The sequence below is a fragment of the Carettochelys insculpta genome, chromosome 2 (assembly GCF_033958435.1).
Source record: "Carettochelys insculpta isolate YL-2023 chromosome 2, ASM3395843v1, whole genome shotgun sequence".
In the NCBI taxonomy this organism is placed as follows: Eukaryota; Metazoa; Chordata; order Testudines; family Carettochelyidae; genus Carettochelys; species Carettochelys insculpta.
The window spans coordinates 232,245,304-232,257,550 of NC_134138.1; the positions used below are offsets into that span (position 1 = coordinate 232,245,304).

General features: G+C 42.8%; 1 protein-coding gene across 4 annotated transcripts in view; it reads right to left on the reverse strand.

Moving 5' to 3' along the window:
• Positions 1 to 12,247, reverse strand: part of PPP1R9A (protein phosphatase 1 regulatory subunit 9A) — a 245,320-nt gene that overhangs the window by 72,408 nt on the left and 160,665 nt on the right. For all 4 annotated transcript variants that reach the window (XM_074984713.1, XM_074984711.1, XM_074984714.1 and 1 more), the window contains exon 6: positions 4,967 to 5,102. In XM_074984713.1, the coding sequence (XP_074840814.1) occupies positions 4,967 to 5,102 (136 nt within the window). The remainder of the gene's footprint in view (positions 1 to 4,966; positions 5,103 to 12,247) is intronic.

The following is a 12,247-nucleotide window of genomic DNA, read 5'->3' on the forward strand; positions in this document are numbered from 1 at the left end:
AAGAAAAATGCAAGTTAGTTATCAAAAACAGTACCAGGAATTCTAAACTGAACTGTAACAAGGACACTCCACTAATCTTAGAATCTTAATTGATATCATAGAAAGGTTAATAATATCTGTGATGTGCTGTACATACAGTGAGGTGATGTTACACCAGCTGGGACTGGCCAGTCAGAGAGCTCACCTGTTACACCCAATGCTCCAGTGGGCAATAAGTAAAGTGATGTGGGAGACATTATGCTGACCCTAACCCATTTGGGTCCCCTCACCAACTCTGACCAGCTCTTCAGGCAGGCAGCCAGCCAGCTAGTCTACATTGCTAGACTGGAGGCCAGAATCAGGTACTGAGAGTCACGGTTCCTGACTTCAATTACCAGTTCTGTCACTGACTTACTAAGTATGCTTGGAAAGTCATTTAACATCCCACTACACCTCAGCTTCCCCCTGTGTACATGTGGGAAGGGGAATAATATTTATCCCTCAGGTTTTGTGGGGTTTTACTGATATTGGTAATGTGCTCTCAGATCCTCTGATGAAGGTGCACAGTATTGATATCACAAATCTAGTCTCATCAAGCTTTGAAGCAATGGCTAGTACCACTTTTAATTGAAATATATTTTAGAACACTCGGAGAGATTTTCAAAGGCACAAACAGCATTTAAGCACTTAACTCTTACTTTTTTTCAATGGGACTTAGCTACTTAACTGCTATTTGCCCCTTTGCCAATCAATCCCAGTACGTAAACACTGCTAACAACATACTAGGTATTTTATACACAAGAATGAACAATCTTATTGGCAATGGCTGTATAATAAACATCACCACTTTTCACCTACAAAACAAGACAGCAGAAATGTAGCACCTGAAAGACTAACAAAATGATTTACTGGGTGACGAGCTTTAGTGGGAAAGACCCACTTCATCAGATCAATGAAGTGAGTCTGTCCCACAAAAGCTCATCACTGAATAAATCGTTTTGTTAGTCATTAAAGTGCTACATTTCTCCTGCTTTGTTTTGTTGGAGTACAGACTAACACGGCTACTTCTCTGTCACTTTTCACCTAAATAACAAATCTCATAGGAAAGTTTAAGATTTGTAGAAAAAGAATCCTTATTCTGTAGAGAAGAATAAACCATGAAAATTATAAAATGAAGAATTTGCAAGTGTCCTTTCAGTAACACACTGAAATTAAGGACACTGCTTAAATATGCAAAATTTCTCGTTCATGTTTGCAGAATCAGGCTCACAGATTGTGGAACACAAATATTATTTTCCAACAAATGTTTGTCTTTTCCACATAATACATTTATTGTTTTCCTGTTTCTAATGATGTTTGAAATTAGCATGGATTCATTTGTTTACTTTCTTCTTAATGAAACAGTGTTATCAATGGAAACACATGGCACAGAAAACACAAAGCACTTGGTCCAACTTCCAGTTACCTATGCAGGGCTCCAACACAACCCTGGGATCAGTGTTTGTTAGTGAAATTCTGCAGCCTATGCTTGCAAGGTGAGCTGAAACATTATTTTGACTAGGTCTAACTTTCAAATTTGTTTTTTAAAAATAGTATTTTTCATCTAACAACAGGATATTGAATTTAATTTTGTTTTTATATATAAATTCAGTTTGTGAAGGATATTCTCAAATCAGATCATTCAAATTTTAATGCAGGTAAATTTTTGGACCCTAAAATATCCATTCAAGTCCCTTAAACCTATGAACCCTACTGTACTTAGAACTAAATATCAAAGGCATGGATTTTTCTCACTAGGGAGGCCAGGTGGTCAGTGCATTCTGATGTGAACTTGGCTTTCATGGAGTGGCAAAAAATGTTTCCTCTGGAAATTTTAAATATACCTGCACTACTCTGCGTGTACCAGAGAGAAAGCTGTGCTAGTCTATACACTATCAAAACAAAAAAGCAGTCCAATAGCACTTTAAAGACTAACAAAATAATTTATTAGGTGAGCTTTCGTGGGACAGACCCACTTCTTCAGTTAGTCTGAAGAAGTGGGTCTGTCCCACGAAAGCTCACCTAATAAATTATTTTGTTAGTCTTTGAAGTGCTACTGGACTGCTTTTTCATTTTGATACTCTGTGTGTGTGTACTTTCTATTTCACAAATTTAAATTGCTATTATGACCTACTTTTAAGGTATTTTTACCCCATTCATCATGCCCATTTATAGGCATTGTCTGTCTCAGAGAAAATTACAGGTATTACCCCCTCTTAATTGGTTGAACAGAACTTTGATTTTACACACCAAAGTGCTTCATTTGATTGTCAAGGAGGCAAGATTCAGAACAAAATTCTGAATTCTGATGAGTTCATTTCTCAATCAAATGAGTACTTGTGTGGACAAAAAACCCTGGCGCAACTGTGCTATGTCAATTCTGCAGCTATTGTTCTTGGCAGCTGTCACAACTGCAAGCTCCCTCACCTGATGAACCTTCTTATTTCACCAACTGGAAGTCTTATCTTTGTCCCCCAATTCCACTTCTTTTAGGGATGCCTCTCTTAGCATCCAACACCCTCAAAAATGCTCCTCTCTACTAGCCATGATCTCCATCCATATTAGCTGGTATTAACTGGAAACATCCCTCTTCCCTCCACAGAGAACAGAGGGTGAGCACGCAATCTCTCCCTTATGCTATATATCATATATTCCAAACCCTAACAGTGACAAAGAGAGGTAAGCAAAAGAATACAGAGCTAACGGATAACAAGCCTTGAGGTACATGGCCCAACTTCCACTTCCTCAGCAAGGGACAAGGGCTTGTCCGCACTAAGTGGAAGAGTTTGTTAATATTTACAGGAGCTAATGCTGCCTGCTTCTTATTTACAATATCACCTGAAAGCGAGAACAGGTATTTGCCTGGCGCTATTGCTGTAGACACTGAAACATATGCCTGATATGCTAAACATTTGCACACCCCTTCAGGCTTCAACTCGTAATTTCACTTTTATCTTTTTACAATGCAAATTGTAATAAAAATAACAACATAAAATGAGTACTTCACACTTTATATTCTACAGTGTAATTGAAATCAATATAAGTGAAAATGTAGAAAACATCCATAATTATTTGCAAATATAAATTGGTATTCCATTATTGTTTAACGGTGAGATTAAAACTGTAATTAATCACCATTTTTTTTTAAATCTCACAATTAGTCACATTTTTTAAAATGATCTGACAGCCCTAATTTGCAACATTTCTATATGGCTAGAATATCAACCACTACAAAATATAGATCTTGTAACAGCTATTGTCCAGCTATACCTTAAGGACAGGATAATAAAGTCATTTAATAAAGCTGCAACCTTATTATCAATTGTCCAGAAGTACCTGGCAGATAAAAGTATATAGTGAAAGTAACTCCACGGTCAATTCAATAACTAGCCTAGGGACTTCTGTCAGCCCCTCGCCCCTTCTTTTCCACCCTGTTCAGAACTGAATCTGGTTCTGGGACCTTACCATCTGCTCCCTCAAATTAAGGGGTAAAGAGGGCTACAAGGGAGACGGGGAGGGTATCTGGACTCCTTCTGTGCCAGTCAGATGTGCCCCAAACACACTGTTTCCTCTCCTTTAACAAACATCTCCTTTAAATCCTTTATTAAACCATTTATCTGATCACTCTCTCCATTCCCTACAGAGTACACACATGCAAGCCAAGACAATGACAAAATATTTCCATTGGTAGTAACAGAAATCTGTTGGCAAAGTTAAGAAAAACGCTGCTTGAAAACTTATCAGAGCTTGATTTAAGCATATCTACTTTGCATACTTGACTTCTGATGCTTACAATTTGTGTTTTAAGGTTATAATGATTTGAAGTTTTTGAATGGAGATTTAATGGAGGTGGAGGATGATAAAAATTGTCCTAATCTTTTTTCTGAGAAACCGCAAGATTAATTACAGGAAAATAAATAATCATTTTCCCAGAGAGAGCATAATACAGGTTGAATCTCTCTAATCCAGAACTCTCTGGTTGGGCAACATTTGTAATCCATCACGATTTTAGTTTGCTAATGCCCACTTATCAGGAGTGTGGCCAAGTTTCCTATGGTCCCATAAAGTTTGTTTACAGCCACCAGTCCTGGCTCACAGTATTCTGTGTTATCTAGCTGCAATTTACCCCTAAACATCTTCTAAGTGCCCCATAAGCAGTGAAAGTGTTGGTAATGTTGCTAGACAATAGTGACTTCCCATGGTCAGTATCTCTCATCTGGCACTGATCAGGTCCCAAGGGTGCTGGATGACAGAGGTTCAACCTGTACATTGGTGTATTAGCAAATCAACCTCCTTCCTTTAACACAGGCATAGCAGACACTGCCACTGCTTCTAAGAGCAATGCTTACAGAAGTACCAAACAATTTGATGTTCACTCTCCTAGAACAATATATGCTGAAAATGTCAGTGATTTTGCTCCTGAAGAAGGACCCATGGTAAAACCAGTGAAGAAGTAATTAAAGTTGGTTGAGAGAGATGTCAGATCCAAGTGTCTCTTTGACTGACTGTATAGAAAATCTAGACCAAATCTGGCCCAGCACTGCTAAGCTTGCTAATGGGACAAGAGGACTGAGAGGGCCTTCTCTCAACTATGCAGCAGCTGAACAAGATTCCTACCAGGCATTCAAGAGATTCATAGTCATATGCACTAATTATTGTGTTGTTCACTGCATCAGGGCCCCGAGCTGAAGCTGTCTGGAGGCTCTGTAGTGATTAAAAGACATAGGCACTTCAGTATAGGTATAGTTACATTTTGGGCACCATTGGAATACATGTGTTAGTAAAACACAGGTATTTGTTTTTTACAGGAACGGTACATAAGATCTATCTTTCATATGATGTTGCTTCTACGCACCATTATCTCAAGCACCTTAGAAAGAATGAACTGGAAATAGAAAAGGAAATATTGTGAAGTAATGAGTAGAGAGAATGCTCACAAGTCTATTACCTCATCATCATCTGCATCGTATTGTGCATAATGCTGTTCCAGGAGCTCCCGCTGGCGACGCTCTTGTTCTAGGGTCTGGCTAATCAGCTGAGCAACCTCACTTACTTGTCCCGGTTTTTCTCGTCCAATTACAAACCTGCGTAAAACATTATTAAACAAGATTATTTTTCAGTCCTTTCTTAATTTCTGACTTTTGATCAGAGTCAGGTGTACAAAAATTGTGCAAAATAGCTGATCTGGCTGTGCCCATGTGCAAAGAAGCCTACTGTTTATACTATTCTTGTCCAAGAAGAAACAACATATGACATAGGCTGTTTCGAAGTTTACTAATGAAGTGCTGAAATACATATTCAGAGCCTCATTAGAATGCCAGCAGCCGCAGCACTTCAAAATTAATGTGGCTTGCAGTCGCACAGCTCATCCAGACGGGGCTCCTTTTTGAAAGGAACCAGGCAACTTCAAAATCCCCTTATTCCTATCAGCAGATAGGAATAAGGTGATTTTGAAGCTGGTGGGGTCTTTTGGAAAAGGAGCCCCATCTGGATGAGCTGTGCGGCTGCAAGCCACGTCAATTTCGAAGTGCCATGGCTGCCAGCATTCTAATGGGGCACTGAATATGTATTTCAGCACTTCATTAGTAAACTTCAAAAATGCCATTTGCATGGCCATTTCGAAGTTTTGGGGTAGTGTAGACAAAGCCATAGTGTGACTAGGTCACAAAATGACTACGTTAAAAAAACCCAGCCTCTTACCAGTGCCCTTGAAGTTGTGACTCCAAATTCCTCCTCCATACAGCCTGCAGCCCATCAAGTTAGACCAGACAGCTCATTTGGAACCAGAGATATGCAATCAGGCAGCAGGCTCCCCACCCCTCCGCCACACACACACAAAAGGGAAAAAGGAGCACATACAGAACAGCAATCTGTTAGACTACAGAAGCATTTTTCTCTTTCAAGTAAAGTTTCAAAGCTGTATTATGTCCATGCTCAGCTGCAAATTTCTGAAAGAACAAGCATCGCTTTTTGTTCAGAGTTATGAACATGTCAGAGTTTGTACAACCGCCATTCCCAGTACAGTAGACCCTCAAGTTATACAGGGGTTGCGTTCCTCACAAACCCTGCATAACTCAAATGTCATGCAAGTCGGAGTAGATGGGAACTGGGTGGCAGTCTGGTTCCCAGCTCCCCTGGGCTTGCAGGAGCCAGGAAACTGACCCACTCACCAGGGTGGTCAGTTTGCCAGCTCCCAGGGTGGCAGGGAAATGGGACCCAGGCTGCCTGGTCTCGCTGGCTTCCCCCACTGGCGAAAGCTGTCTGCCCACCTGGCTTCCACCAGCTGGGGGAGCCTGGTGGGCAGACGGCTGCAGAGTGGCTTTGAGTTGTGCTTAACTCATGTTAATCTGAGTTAAGGGCAACTTAAAGTCGCACATTTCGAGGATCTACTGTATGCACATAACTTTGAAGTTGCTGACAAATATTTTGAAATAAACTACAAAAAATTGAAACTGGCTTGATTACATATTGTTATTTTGACAAATAAAATAGGAAGAAGTTTGCAGAATATTAAAATATTGAGCACAGAATTTTTAATTTCTGGAACAGAATTCTGGAAAAGCACCACTTCCAATACAATAACTGCAGCACATTTCCTTCCCACAAGCTTGAAAAAGGACCCATCACACACTAGCAGCACAGACAGATTTCTGGGGGGATATAAGCAGAAGACTGTTCACTGTCTGCTGTTCTATCCTCCTCCACCTGCAGGGCATTTCCTGCTGGTTATATATAACTTTGATTCAGAAATAGCTGGTACTTCCCTGCTGTCCCTGGGTGTGGGAGGCCGGTGGCTCCACGGGCTGCCCTTCTCTGCAAATGCTGCACCCACGGCTTCCACTTCCTCCAGTTTCCAGTCAATGGGAGCCATGGGGGGCAGTGCCTGCAGGCAAAGGTAGCATGCGGAACTTCCTGAACCACTGTGAACTGATGCTTACTGGAGTGGGTGAGGCAGTGAGGTTCAGGGCTTCCAACCTGCAGCAAGGAAACTTGCTGTGGGACTGAATGAAATTCTGCAGGAAGTCATCTCCAACCCACAGACTGAAGGTTACCCATCCCTGCTTCATGTTTTCGCCCAAACAGTTTGGCTTCATATTTTCATCTTTTCCCACAGATACAATCCACAGATGATACTAATGTTCATGCCAGTTTTTTGTTTTTTGTTTTTTTTTATTTCATGAAATTCTGTCACTACAATTCTGTCACAGATCCAAAAATCTGTTACTGCTACAGACTCAAAACCTATTCCCTGTTCAAGTTTCCCTTTTCTTTGGTTGAAACCCACTGCTTTCAGAGCTGGTTTTCAGCAATTACACCTTAGGCCCAGAGCTTTGTTTGCAACACAGATTTTTTCCATTATATTGGATGTGCTACATTTACATATTTGGTACATTATAACTGCAAAGATGGGTAACCACAGTATAATAGCAATGTTACAAACTAGTCAGACATTTCAGATTTTAAATGACTCAATGTTAGCAGAGAATTTTCTTCACATGCTAGAAAGAGGATTTGCCACTAACAGATGAAAAACCTTATGCAGAGCTATAAAACAAAATCAGGCCACTAAGACATTCCACAGGTTGAATTAGTTTGTTTCTTGAACATTTGGGGCAAAAAATGAATATATATTAGACACTGAAGAGTTTACTCTATTCTATATAAGAAGAAAAACTTGATTTGCATTAGATGTGAATTTGTGAAAACCATTTGGAATTTGTATCTCTGTAAAACAAGTTCTCTTGAGTGGATAAACTCAACCTATTCCCTATGCCAAGTAATCTGTCAGACCAGATTGGATAAATATCAGTGATTCAATTTTAAAATTTAAATAGGATTTTTGTTTTTAAATTAAATACAGAATTTATTTTTAAAAAATAAACCTATTTAAAATTACTTTGAAATTGGCAGTCTATGTTAGGACCTAAACTTCTTATAATCTATTAAATATATAAAATAATATTCAGAAGTACTTATTTGATTCCGAGTTTTACAGGAAGTCAACTCACTGAACCAGTGGAAGTCATGGGCTACGCACCTGCGCTCCTGGTTTATTCAAATGCTAAACCAGCTTTTGACAGCAGTAGCTTCTTTTGCAGGTGCAGAAAGAATATTCTCTTTGTTTCAATTTATTCAACTAGCTCAATTCAGTGACTGGTATGGCCAAAGTTCAGAGATCAACTGGAAGTTGAAAGAGCAGGAAAACTATTTTTCTTCTTTCAATCTATGAATGAAAATGAGTGTGAGAGAGAAAGACCTGCAAGTTCTAAAATCTGGCACTCATGGTTTATTGTTATATTACTTTCAGGCCTTGAAACAGAGACAAAAATCAAGTCTGTGCAATGATACATAAAGGTTTTAGAGTGCATACATATAAAAGCCTCAGTTGATTGCAGCAAAACATCTACCAGGTGTTTTCAAAAATGGAAATAGAGCAAGTACTCTACAACCTAAACAGGAGAGTAAGTGAGTTATCTGCTGTGATAGACAGAGGACATGCTAGAAAATGAACATTTACTGGCGTCCAATGCTTCGTTTTTTTTTTCTTTAAAAGATACTGTAAATTTCCAAAATAAATTTGAGGTTTTAGTGAGTACAGATTACAGAACACAATATAAACTAAATAAGGATGTTTTAGGCAAGTTGTCTTGTTACTTTCCATGGGGGCGGGATAGCTCAGTGGTTTGAGCATTGGCCTGCTAAACCCAGGATTGCGAGCTCAATCCCGGAAGGGATCGTTTAGTAGTAGTAGGCATCCTTCAGTCTACGTAGACTATGGATCGCACCCTTCGTGGTTCCATTTGGGATCAATATTTGCAGCGTCGACTGTGAAGGCCCACACGAGAGTGACAGTCCTTGCTGCATCTGTTACATGTGTGTACTGGGTGTCTGACAGGTCCTTACTGTGCTTTCTGTAGGCTCGCTTCTCCTCTGCTGGCTGTCTGATCCTCATCTCACCCTTCTGAAGGCCCTCGTGTAGTTCCTGCCTCCATCTGCTGCGATTGTCTCCCAGCTGTCCAGCTAGATGTCTACCTCCCTGAGGTCCCTCTGGCAAACATCTCTGTAGCGCAATGGGGGGCGTCCGGGAGGTCTTCTGCCAGAGGCTAGCTCGCCATACAGGATGCCACCATTCATCCTGTGGACATGGCCAAGCCACCAGAGCCGCCGCTGCCTGAGGAGGGTGTGCATGGTTGGGATTCCAGCTTGCTCCATGACGGCGGTGTTGGACACTATGTCTTTCCACAATATTCCAAGGATGCGCCTGAGGCAGCGCAAGTGGAAGACGTTCAGCCTCTTTTCCTGATGGGCGTACAGGGTCCAAGACTCGCTGCCGTAAAAGAGGGTGCTGAGGATGCAGGCTCTGTAGACTTGCATTTTGGTGTGGGTGTACAACTTGATGTTATTCCACACTCTCTCACTGAGTCTGGACAGAGTTGTGGCTGCTTTTCTGATCCTCCTATTTAGCTCAGTCTCCAATGACAGGGTGTCAGTGGTGGTGGACCCAAGGTAAACAAACTCGTGGACAACCTCTAACGTATAGTTGTCAATGCTGATTGATGGAGGTTCAGCAAGGTCCTGACCAAGTACGTTTGTCTTCTGTAGGCTGATGGAAAGCCCGAAGTCCTTGCATGCTTTGGAGAACTGATCCAGCAGTTTCTGAAGCTGGTCTTCTGTGTGTGACACTACAGCAGCGTCATCTGCGAACAGCATATCTCTGATGAGGACTTCCTGCACCTTAGATTTAGCTTTCAGCCTTGCAAAATTAAACAGTTTCCCATCAGATCTTGTGTGCAAAAAGATGCCCTCTGTTGAAGATCCAAAGGCATGCTTCAGGAGGACAGCGAAGAAGATCCCGAGCAACGACGGAACATCCTTGTTTGATGCTGCTCCTGATGCTGAAAACATCCGATAATGTGCCGTCATATTGAATGGTTCCTCTCATGTCTTCGTGGAAAGATTGGATCATCTTGGCTACGTCTACACGTGAAGCCTACATCGAAGTAGCTTATTTCGATGTAGGCTTCACGTGTAGACGTAGCCAAGATGATCCAATCTTTCCACGAAGACATGAGAGGAACCATTCAATATGACGGCACATTATCGTATGTTTTCAGCATCAGGAGCGGCATCAAACAAGGATGCTCCGTCGTTGATGTAGCAACATCGAAATAGGCTATTTCGATGAAAAATGTCTACACGTCCTCCAGGGCTGGCAACATCGATGTTCAACTTCGACGTTGCGCAGCACCACATCGAAATAGGCACTGCGAGGGAACGTCTACACGCCAAAGTAGCACACATCGAAATAAGGGTGCCAGGAACAGCTGCAGACAGGGTCACAGGGCGGACTCAACAGCAAGCCGCTCCCTTAAAGGGCCCCTCCCAGACACAGTTGCACTAAACAACACAAGATCCACAGAGCCGACAACTGGTTGCAGACCCTGTGCCTGCAGCATGGATCCCCAGCTGCAGCAGCAGCAGCCAGAAGCCCTGGGCTAAGGGCTGCTGCCCACAGTGACCATAGAGCCCCGCAGGGGCTGGAGAGAGAGCGTCTCTCAACCCCTCAGCTGATGGCCGCCATGGCAGACCCCGCTATTTCGAAGTTGCGGGACGCGCAATGACCACACGGTCCCTACTTCGACGTTGAACGTCGAAGTAGGGCGCTATCCCCATCTCCTGATGAGGATAGCGACTTCGACGTCTCGCCGCCTAACGTCAAAGTTAACTTCGAAATAGCGCCCAACGTGTGTAGCCGTGACGGGCGCTATTTCAAAGTTAGTGCCGCTACTTCGAAGTAGCGTGCACGTGTAGACACGGCTCTTGAGTAACCGTGGTGGACAGCCTATCTTGTGGAGCAGTTTGAACAGTACATCCCTGCTGATCAAGTCGAAGGCCTTGGTCAGGTCGATGAAGGCAATATAGAGTGGCTTCCGCTGCTCCCTGCATTTCTCCTGCAGCTGCCTGAGAGAGAAGACCACGTCAATGGTAGATCTCTCTGTGCGGAATCCACACTGTGATTCGGGATACACCCTCTCAGGAATCTTCTGGAGTCTGCTGAGGATGACGTGAGTGAACAGTTTACCAGTGATGCTTAGGAGGGAGATTCCACGGTAATTGTTGCAGTCACTTCCGTCTCCTTTGTTCTTATACAAGGTTACAATGTTAGCATCGCGCATATCCTGTGGAACCTCTCCCTCTCTCCAGCACAGGCACAGTAGCTCATGTAGGAGTTCCAGGAGGGTGTCCGTGGCACACTTGGTTACCTCTGGTGGTATACCATCCTGGCCTGGGGCCCTTCCTACTGCAATGCTGTCGATGGCTTTCTTCAGTTCATCCACAGTTGGTTCTTGATCCAGTTCGTCCATTACTGTTAGGAGCTCGACGGCATTGAGGGCTGTATCAACCACAATGTTCTCGCGTGAGTATAGCTCGGAGTAGTGCTCGACCCAGAGCTCCATTTGTTTGGCTTTGTCAGTGATGACTTCACCAGATTTGGATTTCAGAGGTATCATCTTGTTCTGTGTGGGTCCTAATGCCTTCCTGATGCCCTTGTACGTTTCCCTGAGATTACCAGAGTCAGCACTGGCCTGGATGCTGCTGCATAGCTCGAGCCAGTAGTTGTTGGCACAGCGCCTGGCTGTCTGCTGCACTGTTTTTCTGGCTGCGCTGAGCGCTTGCAGGGTACTCTGGCTCGGTGAGCATTTGTACTACAGGAGTGCAGCACGCTTCTTTTCGATGGCTGGAATCATCTCATCGAAGTTAGCTTTGAACCAATCATTTGTGTTTCTAGCTCTTCTTCCAAACACCGACACGGCCGTGTTGCAAATTGTGTCCCTCAGATGCTGCCATCTGGATGTCACATCGGCGCCCCCAGGATTGCTGCACAGATTTTCCTTGAAGGTCTCTCTGAACTTTTCGGTTCTCTCTGAGTTTGCTGTCTTTCTGGCATCAATGCGGGGCCTTCCAGTTGGTTTAGAGTGGTACAGCTTCTTGAGTCTCACCTTGAGTTTGAAGCAAACTAGCGAGTGATCTATATCGCAGTTGGCACTATGATAGCTGCATGTCAGAAGGACGTTTTTGAGGTTATCACGTCTAGTGATGATCACGTCTAGTTGATGCCAGTGTTTTGAGCATGGGTGTCTCCATGACACTCTGTGCTGTGGCTTGGTTTGGAAAAATGTGTTTGTGATGCACAGACTGTGGTACGTGCAAAGTTCGAGAAGACGCT